At 37.1% G+C, this 13,222-nt stretch overlaps 1 protein-coding gene across 1 annotated transcript in view; it reads left to right on the plus strand.

The window, feature by feature from the left end:
* Smp_133980 (hypothetical protein) overlaps positions 1 to 12,961 on the plus strand; it is a gene marked incomplete at both ends in the record, with an annotated part of 42,276 nt that extends 29,315 nt beyond the window's left edge. The window contains 2 exons of the mRNA XM_018795344.1: positions 8,719 to 9,231; positions 12,918 to 12,961. Of these exons, the coding sequence (XP_018649666.1) occupies positions 8,719 to 9,231; positions 12,918 to 12,961 (557 nt within the window). The remainder of the gene's footprint in view (positions 1 to 8,718; positions 9,232 to 12,917) is intronic.
* Positions 12,962 to 13,222: the final 261 nt, after the last annotated feature.

The following is a 13,222-nucleotide window of genomic DNA, read 5'->3' on the forward strand; positions in this document are numbered from 1 at the left end:
AGGGCTTGCCTTGCGATATAGTTGGGTGATTGTTAGGATATTCACAGGAATATCCCAAAAATTATCTCGAATGTAAAGTGGTATGTTTTTAGACTCTTCACATAATTCGCATGTTATTTCCTATTGGCCATTATTTACAGTTGTCCTAACTATGACTTTCACGTGTCGTTTTCCTATTGGTCAATTTTGAGTTGTCCTAATTATAACCTTTACTTGTCCTTTCTTTCCATTGGTTACTGTTAATAGTCATCTTAACTGTATAAATATGTCTTGTCTGTAAACCACTTTTGTTCTGCTGCTGACCCCATAAACGATTCTCATCTAACGGCTGTGTTCTGATTTATTGGAGTTGGGGAACAGTATTGGGGTCGAACTAGGATAACTGAATTTGGTCAATCGGTAGAATTTCGTGTAGTCCTATCGCAATACGTAATATTTGGGCAATTTATGACAGTGATTTCCTCAATGTGTGTCCTATCCACTTCCAACACTTCTTCCTCCACTGGAATCTGGTTTGTTGTCTCTCACAGTAGCTTGTTGCTGATAGTGTCTTGCCAACGGATCCGCAGAACTTTTCAGGAAACAACTATCAATAAACAGCTTTATCTTCTGGATGATGGCTTTTGTAGTTCTCCAGGTTTCCAACAAATACAGTAGAACTTTCTGTAATGAAAATGCTGACTTTGGTGTTGGTTGACAATTATTTTGAGTTCCAGATGTTCTTCAATTGTCGATATGCTGATCTTTTCCTTTAACCTTCAGTATTTATACCTCGATATTAATATAACCTTTGACAATATTCAATAAGATACAATACAAATCGCATCTATTTCTTTGGGTTACTATAGAATGTAAAATACTATAACTAATATGATTATATATTGTATATGTCGTTTATGAGATCGGAGTTTTCAGTTCACTACCACTTGTTGGTAATAACAAAAGTTTTCAAAATGACAGTTGTTAGCATTCGTTTCCAATGTTTATCATATTATTGGTTTAACCTTTAGGATAAACTAGATCAGAGTATACTATAACTTGTATTTGTTTCTTGAGTTAAGGTTAAAGAGTTGTAATATAAAACTCTTATGAAAGAAAATTTAATTGAGCTAAAAACCATTCGCTCTTTTAAATTCACTTGGTGTTGTTTACTTGTATCTTCCCACTGTGATTTAGGACTGCGATTGATCAGTCTCGTGTTGGAATATGTGCGGACTGCCTCGATATTGCCTTAAGTCACGAGCTTTATAAGCATTGATGGATAGTGGCTAGCAATGAAATCCAGGACTCATGTTTCGTTTTATTTGGGACTCGCCAGCCGGATGTAACTACATCTCAGAGTTGATGTTCACTCTGAGACTCGAAGTCAATACCGTTCACTTCAACTACCATTGCGTAATCCACTCAGCTAGTGAGTACAACAAGAGACTGATCAATTGCAGTCCAAAACACCAGTGGGAAAATACAAGTAAACAATACCAAGTGAATTTAAACTTCACCCCATTGCACAAGCAAGTGGCCATCGTGACTCAGTAGCTGAGTGGATAACGCGATGGCGTTTGAAACGAAAGTTACTGAGTTCGAGTCCAGAGTGAACATCAACTTTGAGATGCAGGTACATCCAGCTGACGAGTTCCGAATAGGACGAAACGAGCGTCAAGCTAGATTCCACTGCTAGCCACTATCCATCTTTCACAATTGATTGATCACTGGGTGGTGATCAATGTCATACGTGTCAAGTTCTTCTTTAGTGCTGATCGAATGCTATCGATCAAGTTGCAATGTGGCCACCAGTCTAGGTGGCTCGATTTATATTTTTCTTGAAACAGGTAACAAACCAAAACTGTCAAATATTCTAATTGTAGATAAAACTGAATGTAAAGATAATGATAAACAATTCACGGATATCACAAAACGATCAGAGAATCAATTAAATCAAATGGTTATGCATTTACAAACCGGTCAACCTAGTTTAGAACCTTCATCATGTATGAATTTCATCTATAATGATCATCATGTTAAGTGTGAAAAGTTATCCAAAGATCATTGCTTATTAAATACAAACTTTCAATTATATCCATCATCAGAAAATATAGTGAATGGGTTATGTGCAGCATTAGGTAAGTTGTTTTACTGTTTTAATATATTTTCATAGTTGAAATCATGAGTCAATTGAAGCTAGACCACCATGGAAAACCTGGAATCACTGGACGGCCGTTTCATTTTAGTATGGGACTCCTCAGCAGTGCGCATCCACGACCCCGCATCGCGAGATTCGAACCCAGGACCTACCAGTCTCTAGCCAGAGTCCTTAATATAATCATGTAATGTAAGGTTTTCTTCATGATACAAAAAAAACTTAAGTATTGTTAGAATGAGGCTTTGTGGAAACTGTAGTAATTTAATGGTTGAATTCATGAGTCGATTTAGGCTAGACCATCCTGGAAAACCTGAAAGTACTGAACAGCTATTTCGTTCTAGTATGGGACTCCTCAGCAGTACGCCAGGTCGGTGGTCTAAAAGTTACGTGTTCGCGTGCCAGGCTGAAGGTCCTGAGTTCGAATGTCGCGTGCGTGATCGTGGATGTGCACTGCTGAGGAGTCCGACACTAGGACGAAATGGTTGTCCAGTGTTTCCAGGTTTTTTATGGTGGTCTAGCTTAAATCGACTCATGAATTCAACCAATAAAAACTTAATTATTAACTAAAACAGAAATGAAATCAAATTAGTCGTTAAACAAACTGAATGACTATTTAGCATATGTAATAGTACATCATCTCAATTAATTCAACTTTTCAACTATTCAAACTGTTTTGTAACTTCAGTAACTAACGAATATTCTTGACATTTTAACAATACAGCTATACTAAGTGAGCAAAAAACAAACTAGATGAAAATGATTGTTTTATAAAAATTCTTTACATTTTTAGACTGGACAAAACTACCGAAGTGGGATAACGATGTGAAAGTAAAGAATGTATATATTTTTACTTTCCACTAGAATTGATTCATCATCATTTGACTGTTGATATTGCTGAAACAGATATAGAGAGAACAAGTGAGTACCATCAGTCAGTCAACTACAACGTAGGACCAGGCACATTTATGCATCGGTCCAAGTTGCCATACCTCGTTAGCACAACAAGATGAACAACGGATTCATAAAAGTAGTTAATTAGTGGTGGTAATATATAAAAGAAAGGTTGTATGTAACGATATAGTATAGGAAGGAAGACAGATATGAAATAATTTTAATCTCAATACATCTGGACCAGCTACTCTTCCTCGTTTCAGATTAGCTGTAACCTTTTGAACTTCAGTTAGGGTTGGGGGCCTACTTCAATGTTCCATTCAGGTTTTCTGGGAATAATGGGTAGTTGTACAGTAGCTGAAGGCCAGCTGAACTTCTCCTTAAAGTGTTCCGCTCATCGTTCTAAACTTCTCACTTACACTTGACTTCTTAATTCTGGTTACTTTTAATAGTCTGAAGAGTTGCCTGGTGTTGCCTACAGCCGCTGCCTTTTCCATCTCTTTTGCTTTCGTTGCCCACCACTACTCACGATCATTCCTTAGACTTTTAGATAGCCTAGATCCTATTTGTTTACGCTCTTCGTCGTATTCAGAAGCTGATGGGAAGTGAGCACTATAATTAAACGTGATGTTCATCCATGAATAAAACTAATACTTTCCTCTATGTAAGCTAAATGACATGCACTATCACATCGTTCTATTCATTATTGGAATGCAAAATTTCTCAGAATTGAAATTTGAAGAGTAAATTAACTATAATCACCAATTGGTAAAAGTAATATAGGCATCTGATTGACTTAGATTCTACAGTCAATACTTAAAATATTAAATGAATGTGAAGCAGAATGAAGAAATATTACTGAATATAGAAAAGGCCTAAACTGACAGATGGTTTAAATGAAAAAAGAAGTGATTCATAAAAGAACATTTCGTTTTTCATTTATTTATTTGAACACATAAATATTGGGACAAAGGGGCACCAGATATATATGCGCCACACAAATCTCATCTGATTTGTGCGAGGGCTGTGATATTAACCGGGTGCCCAAAACGAAACAGGTGGTTTTCTTAGGGGGCCACACCCGGAGTCTTTGACCTAAAGACCTGATCCACAAGGCAGTGTAGCATCGTAAGGAGATGCAGTCCCATGGTAGCCGGTGACCAACGATTGATTCATACGCCATTTGTTCCCTCAGGATACTGGAGTTAGCCCATGTGCACCATTGGTTTGTTATCGGGGTTTTCCAACTCCCCTAGGTGGACTTTCCGTGTTCACTGATCATTTGATTTCTCTCGGTGCATTAATAAGATTGAAATATAGTCTTCTTCAGCACCTTTGTATTTAGAAGGGGTTTTGTGGAGATTTCAGTATTTTCTTAGTTGAAATCATGAGTCAATTGAAGCTAGACCACCATGGAAAACCTGGAAGCACTGGACAGCCGTCTCGTCCTAGTATGGGACTCCTGAGCAGTGCGCATTCACGATCCCGCCTTGCGGGATTCGAACCCAGGACCTACCAGTCTAGCGCCAGAGCACTTAACCGACAGACCACTGAGCTGGCCGGTATCTAACGTTGTTAATGTCTAACTTCAACCAATCCACGAAGTTGAGCAACCGTTCACCAATTGTCTTCAGTGAGTTGATATCTCACAATAGACCTGGCTGAACCTCACCTTTATATTTGTTTTACATACTGTTAATAAACACTTCATTAACTTAACTTTTCTTATATATTTTTTCTAAATAACATTATCAGGAGGTATATCATGGTTTCAACCTTTAAATGAAGAAAAACGTCAATCCATAAAAAATCATTCAATAGTAATTAAACATTCTAAATTCAATGATCATCTTTCTTTAAAGAACAATTCAAAATCATTCAATGAAACCTGTTCGAATAGTAAAAGTGTATATACATCCAAGATTTCATATTCTATACCAACTTATAAAGATATAAAAAATGATCAATTTGACTTCAATGATATTGACAACTTGAATAACCATTCATTACCTAGTGAAGGGAATGATATTTATTCATGTCAATGTAATATGACAGAATCTCCTGACATAATAAATGATAACAGTCAAGGTGAATTAACATTTCTTTTGACTCAATTTTTCATTGTTTACATATATATATATATATATATATATATATATCCTAAACATTGTTGCTACTTTGAGGTGATAGTCGGGCTTGCCTATCGTGATAAACTAATCGGGATATACTGACTGAAATAATAATCGTCCCTCAAGGTCCTACTGTAGTGAATAAGAACACGAGTGGGAACAATCGGATGTACCTGAGCACAAAATTACAAACTATCTCATTAAAATCTGACAACCATACAGTAAACATTTAATTTGCAAACTATCAATCAATTGTCTCAGTCTTGACTCTTTCTTCTGCAAATATCACTTCATAGTCTTCGATTATTTATGAACATGCATTTTCATACCAATTGTGTTTCGTTTCCGTTCTTTCGTTATCGAACTTCTACTGAAATACATTCAATATCCGACCATGATTATATACTACTTATGTGGATATAAGCAACCCACATCACACTACTATGCCAGATAGGTTGATTGAAGAGCGGTAAGAATAATAGCAGCAAAGCCAAAATCCGAAGGTGGATTTATACTGATAACTATACAGAGGTGTAACAGCAGTAAGATGTTTTTCTTCATACAACCTGTATAACAGCGATGCTGCTTCCTCACAAAAGAAGATTTAGGTTAGAAAAGGTTGAACCCTAAAAATACACATTTTGCTGCATTGTGACCAGATAATATAACCAACTATCGATTTTGATCATAATCAACTTGGTCGTAAACCTTCTTCGTCTTAACATTTGATCCTTTTATTATCTTGAAATAAATTACATCACATAAACTATACCTCATCATCATTCTATACTGATTTCATAAATAAAATAAAATCTTTATTTATGTTATAAGCTGTCTGTGAATAGTTTATTTTAGAGTTCGAATCTTGCGAGGTGGGATCGTGGATGCGCACTGCTGAAGAGTCCCACAATAGGACGAAACAGCCGTCCAGTGATTCCAGGTTTTCTATGATGGTCTAACTTCAATTGACTCATGATTTCAACTTGGTAAAATTATAATTTAATACAATTATAAAATTAAAAGTGATGCGTGGGCGAGAATAATAATGATTGGTTGTTGTCTGCTTAGTCAGACGTGTAGAGTCTGGCAGGTGTTAGATGAGTTATATATTCTTCCCTTATCCTTATTATTGATTATTATTATTGATCGATTGATTGTCCATTTGTCGTTGGATTGTGTCGGTTTTTTGGTGTGGAAATATATTGATGTTCTAGTCTCGGTCTAATCACGTGTTCTTTATCTGAGTTGTGTTGAAGTCCTGTAGAATAAACGACACTTGGGGGGGGGATATAGTGTAGATAAATTAACATCCCATTCGCATTTATACAAACAAAAGGACCGTTATAATAAAAAGTAATTTATTTAGTATTGTTTGTTTGAATCTTCCCATCGATAAAACGCGCGTCCTAGATTCCACTGCTAGTCACTCTCCATCACTGCTTAAAAAGTAATTTAGTTACTTAATTTGTAATATAATTATTACAGTTATACATAATAAACCCTTATGGGCCAGGGTAATTTTGCATTGGTTTACAGGAGAACCAGGCACTATCCAGACTTTCACGCGACAACCCAAATAGCACAGAACAATCCTGTTTAACAAGAGAGCCAGACACCTCCCTCGGGCTTAACCAGAACAGTACAGCTCAATCCCGCCCCATAGGAGAACCAGACACTATATAGGCATCAAAGCTACAATCTGAATAGTACAGTTCAATAATCCTGTGGCGCAACCACACAGGTTCCAAACACCTTGGTGGATAATTACCTTTTATTAATATTCAATAAATTTGCAAATTCTTTCTCATTCTGCTACATTTTGTTTCTAAGTTGCTTTTTATTGATGTTAATGAAGTTTTCACCATGTAACAATGCAGTTTAAAGTATCAATGTCACTGTAATAGTTCACATAATGATCAAAATTAAAATAGTTAAAGAGGAATCACTTATCTATGATGAAATTTTTATAGAATAAAAGTGTGCTGAAAGTTCAAAACTCAATAGTTTGAGCAAACAAAAACTATTTGTAGAATACTGGTACAGAATAAAAATTACCTCATTTCTTAAATGAATAATCGAACATTTTATCTACTAGATCTCCATGTATATATACATTTTATCAGTCAGTCAGTGGTCTTGAGTGCTGTCAGAGGTATGAAGGCAGTTATCACCTCCTGGTTGCTCACACCACGGAAGGGTTCTTCCAGAAATAACTGAAAAGGAGATTTGGTTAGAGATGGTCTTAATGTCCTGAGAGCGTGACCGCGGTGCCTAAGGGACAATTGCTTGAGGTTGGTCACACATTACCTTTCTGTGAGTAGTTTTTGTGCTAGCTCCTTAATTGTTGAGACCTTACCACCAGAGACGGATATCCGTGGGATATGGCGAGGTGTGCATTTTTAGGGTCGACCTTTCCTAACCCCAATCTTCCTTTGTGGGAAGACAGCATCGCTTTTATGTTGGTTGTTTGAGGGAAACACCTTACTGCTGTCACAGCTCTATGCAGTCAACAGTACAACTTCGCTCTCGGACCTTAGATTTGCTGCTTTTGGTCTTACCGCTCTTTAAACGACCTGTCTGGCATGGTAGGACCTTGAGAAACGATTGTTCCATCCAGTATAGATCGATTGGTTCATTACGATAGACAAACCCGACCACCATGTCAACGTAACAGCAACGGTAGATTAACCTAAATAAATTATTTTAAAAGGTAGGGGCATTTATATTATAACTACACAGAATCTATGATTTCATAGTTCATCAGCAAAAATTACTGAATAGTCTAATGATAGAATTAAAAGTTAATTCTCAGTTGTATATTTTTTCCACATTGAATATGGATAAAATGATACCTTTATCAATATGGGGTTGTTGGGATTGTTGAGTTTTAATTGAGATCATGAATCGATCTCGCGTGCGGAATCGTGGATGAGCATTACTGAAGAGTCCCACACTGGGACGAAACAGTCGTCTAGTGCTTCCAGGTTTTCAATGGTGGCCTAACATTGATACTTTTAAATTCAAACAGTATTGTTTGTTTGAATCTTCCCATTGATGTTTAGGACTGCAACTGGTCAGTCTCTAATTAGCATATGTGCATACTGTGCGTATTGCCTCGATATAGCCTAAATTCACATGCATGGTAAACAAAGATGGATAATGGCTAGCAGTGGAATCCAGGAAGCGGTCCTAAAAACATCAATGGTAAGATTCAAACAAACAATACTAATTGCATTTAAACTTCACCCCATTGCACAAGCAAGTGGCTATCAGGACTCAGTGGCCGAGTGGATAACGCGATGGCGTTAGAAGCGAAAAGTACTGTGTTGGAGTCCCAGAGTGAACATCGACTCTGAGATGCAGGTACATCCAGCGCGTCCTGAATTCCACTGCTAACCACTATCCATCTTTGCTTACCATGATTGATACTTTTATATTTAAATCTGAATTTTTTGTGTAATTCATTTGTTTTATAGTGAAAAACCTCATTATCTTATTTAAATTATTCTTTGTTTTGTTTTATCTCAGAACAAACTGTAACATTGAGATCTCTTGAAGATATGCAATGTACTAACCTTCATCACATGGAGAATACAACACTAAATACCGTGGACAAATTGGCTTACGAAGAGAAACGTAATAGCTTGTCAAATCCGAAAATAACTTATGAAATTAGCGATAATCCTGATGGTTACACAGATATTCAAGGTATATTTAGAAAAAAAATGTCATCATGGATATCACGTAGTGAAGAACGTCAAAGACGTTTACGTTTTATTATTCAGGAACGCCGCTACCGAAAAGAAAAAGATATGAAGCGAGCCGAAGTCTTAAATTCAGCTGTATCAAATAATTTTTCTAAACAACCGTCTGTATCTCATTTGGATCAGTCATATAAAAATCATTTTGGTAATGGAATTCATTCAAATTGTGATAGTAGAAGTTGTTGTTGTTGCTTTGATCGTCCACATTGTTCAACCTTGGAATCTGTACCAACAAACAGAAATAATAGTAATAATTGCTTTAAAATGGCTAATTCTGACAAAGCTCCTAAACGTAATTTCATAAAAAGTAAGTTTATTGTATGGAACAAATGTCTAGTTGATGACTGAATTTGATTTCGATGGGATAAAATGTTTTACTCAAGTCATTGCACAGTTATCGATGATAGGATTCACAGTGGATAACACGATGATGTTTAAAGCGAACAGTACTGGTTCGAGTCCCGGAGTGAACATCAGCTCTGGGATGAGACACAGAGTATTAGGGAATGATGGTAAATCAGTTGATAAGGTCATGAATCTTCATCGACTGAGATGGTTAGGCCACGTGTTACGTATGCCTGAACACCGATTACCACGACGCGCTATACTGACTAGTATTGGCAATGGTCGGAAGAGAGTTAGGGGCGGCCAAACCAAAACGTGGCATCAGTACATGAAGTCAATAACTTCTACTTTGAGCCATGTTGGCAGATGCAGACTACCTGGTTGGGGTCCGCGTGAATATCGTAACCAATATTTGGAGACTGTGGGTGACATGGCTCAGAATCGATCACAATGGCGTAGGTGTATACACTCTTTATCTTCCCTTAAACCTTGAGATTAAAATTGCTTCATAACGTTCTTCCTTGCTATACTATATCCTTATATACAACCTATCTTTTATATACTACCACCATTAAATTAACTATTTCTATGAATCCAGTGTTGATCTTGTTGTGCTAATGAGATATGGCGACTTGGACCGATGCATAAATGTGCCTGGTCCTATGTTGTGACTGACTGACTGAGATGCCAGTACATCCCGTTGATGAATCCCGAATAGGACGAAACACACGTCCTGGATTCTACTGCTAGCCACTATTCATATTTGCTTATAAAGCTTATGACTTCAGGCAATATCGAGGCAGTCCTCAGAGGATGCACATATGCCAATAAGAGACTGATGAATTGCATTTGTTAACATCAATGGGGAGATTCAAGTAAACAATCCCCAGTAAATGTAGATAGGATTCATTATTTTTTTAATATTTTGTCAACTAAAATGATCGTACCTATAAATTTACAAATCGTTAATTGAAGAGACTTAGAAACTCATTTTGCTTAAATCATTAAAAGTATACAAATATCTGATATGAGTTTCATATCTGTTAGATAAAATCATATTTTCTATGATTATTTTTGTACTAAAATCAATTTTAGAAAATACTTACTTACTGATGCCTGTTACCTCTCGTGAAGGAGCATAGGTCGCACACCAGTATTCTCCATACATCCTGTCCTAAGCGATCCTTTCCAGTTGCTCTTCATCCTTTTCATATCTACTTTCATTTCCCGATGTAGTATGTTCTTCGCCCTTCCTCATTTCCTTTTCCCTTTAGGATACCAAGTTAGGGCATGCCTCGTGAAAATAAGAGAATTAAGAAGTTGAACATATTGGTTATTGATACAATTTATGTGATCCAAATTAACACACGTACCTGTACGAATAACTCAGGTATTATTATCACAAAGAGACAGCAGAAGAGCATGTTGTACTGTTTAGGAATCTATACCATTCAATATATAGATTTAACTGAACAATTCCACCTTTCTTTACAAGCATTGTAAGCAAAGATGGATAGTGACTAGCAGTGGAATCCAGCTTGACGCGCATTTCGTCCTATTCGGGACTCGTCAGCTGGATGTACCTGCATTTCAGAGTTGATGTTCGCCCTGGGACTCGAACCCAGTACCTTTCGCTTCAAACGCCATCGCGTTATCCACTCAGTTACTGAGTTCTGATAGCCACTTGCTACGAAACGCGCGTCCTGGATTCCATTGCTAGTCACTATCCATCTTTGTTTACCATGCATGTGAATTAAGGCTATATCGAGGCAATACGCACAGTATGTACATATGCCAATTAGAGGCCGGACCAGTTGCAGTCCTAACACATCGATGGGAAGATTCAAACAAACAATACCAAATGAATCCCACCTTTCGTTATTCCTATTCAAAGAATATAAACCTTGTAAATACAACTTGAGGGAATAAGTATTTCTTTTCAATTACCTCTTTATAGTGCATCAGCACCAATATATAGTTTTACATTTGTATACTAATAAAATGTTGGTAAATCAACATAATTATAAGACGGAATAGAAATTATATTAATAGTCAGTTAGTTAATCATGAAGTCTGATACTGAAGGTCCTAGGTTCGATTCCCACGTGTAACACCATGAATGAGTACTGTTGAGGAGTCCCATACTAGGACAAAACATCCGTCCAATCTTACTAGGTATTCAATGCTGGTCTAACATTGGTCGATTCATCAATGAAATTTCAATAAAATTCAGCAATATCCACAACTCAATATACCTACGTTAACAAAAGAACAAATATTATAAATAGGATAATGATAATACACAAGTAGTTTCTGAATGGAGTAATCGAGTTTATTTAAGTGGATTTTTATGGTTTCAATTGTAATTGAGAGATGAAAATATTGGGCAAGTGATATGAGATTCCGCATTATAAGTACGGCGCTCTAACCAACTAAGCTACCGGAGCACTGATCGGAATAATTATACATGTGATGTAAATGTGTTTATGAATATTGCAAATGGTCCACCAGGGTGCTTGGTAACTGTGTGGTTGCGCCATAGGATTGAGCTGTACTGTTCAGATTGTAGCGTTGAAGCCCATATAGTGTCTGGCTCTCCTGTTAAACGAGATTGAGCCGTACTATTTGGGTTGTCACGTGAAAGTCTGGATGGTTTCTGGTTTCCCTGAAAACCAATGCAAAATTACCCTGGCACACAAGGGTATATTATATAACTGTGAACTATAACTGATACATATGAGATTCGATTTATAACTTTGAATACCAATACTTCATGAAGTCACTATTGCTTAGCTAAGGAAATGAAGAAATTCATATCAGAAGGGGGTTTTGTGGAGATTTCAGTAACTTTATAGTTGAAATAATTAGTCAATTGAAGCTAGACCACTATGGAAAACCTGGAATCACTGGACAGCTGTTTCGTCCTATTGTGGGACTCCTCAGCAGTGTGCATCCAACGGCCGTCCAGTGCTTCCAGGATTTCCATGGTGTTCTAGCTTCAATTGACTCATGAAGAAATTAATCATAAGTCATTGAATTTTTTTTCTTTCAATGACTCTTTCACAATCACCTTTGAATTGGAATTTCAAGAACGATCTTGCCATTTTTTATTCTAGTTTTTACTTCAGATGTATGTTTTGTTAGAAACTTTGATCATTATCCATTTATACTTATTTATTTTTTTGTACACATAAATATTGGTACAAAGGGGCACCAGATACACATGCGCCGCACAAATCTCATTTGATTTGTGCGAGGGCTGCGATACTGCCCACGTGCCCAAACTGAAGCAGGTGGTTTTCTTAGGGGGCCACACCCCGAGCCTTTGACCCAAAGATCTAATCCACAAGGCAGTGTAGCATCGTAAGGAGATGCAGTCCCATGGTAGCCGGTGACCAACAATTGGTTTATACGCCATTTGTTCCCTCAGGATACTGGAGCCAGCCCATGTGCACCATTGGTTTGTTATCAGGGTTTTCCAACTCCCCTAGGTGGATTTTCCGTGTCCACTAACCCGGTTGAAGCACCGGACATTGATTGTATGCTACTTCAATATTACCTCATGGTTGCAACCAAACAAACTGTTGAAGTGCCATGTGTTAATTGACCTGTACCTTTTCGATAATTTCAATGATTTAATAATCTTAGTCTGCCGTCAACCTCAAATATCTTTCGATTGTGAAATCAAATAATGTGATACCGAATATCACACTAAAACAGATTTATGTTTACAAGTTACCTTAATGCAACTGAAATTCAATGTAAACAATATAAGTGGGTGGTTAAAACTGTGAAATTGTGAATATTTTAATTTGCATAGTTGAAATCATGAGTCAATTGATGCTAGACCACTATGGAAAACCTGAAAGCACTGGACGGCTGTTTCGTCCTGTTGTGGGACTCCTCAGCAGTGTGCATCCACGATCCCGTCTCACGAGATTCGAACCCAGGAC

This window comes from Schistosoma mansoni, chromosome 2 (assembly GCF_000237925.1).
Source record: "Schistosoma mansoni strain Puerto Rico chromosome 2, complete genome".
Classification (NCBI taxonomy): Eukaryota; Metazoa; Platyhelminthes; class Trematoda; order Strigeidida; family Schistosomatidae; genus Schistosoma; species Schistosoma mansoni.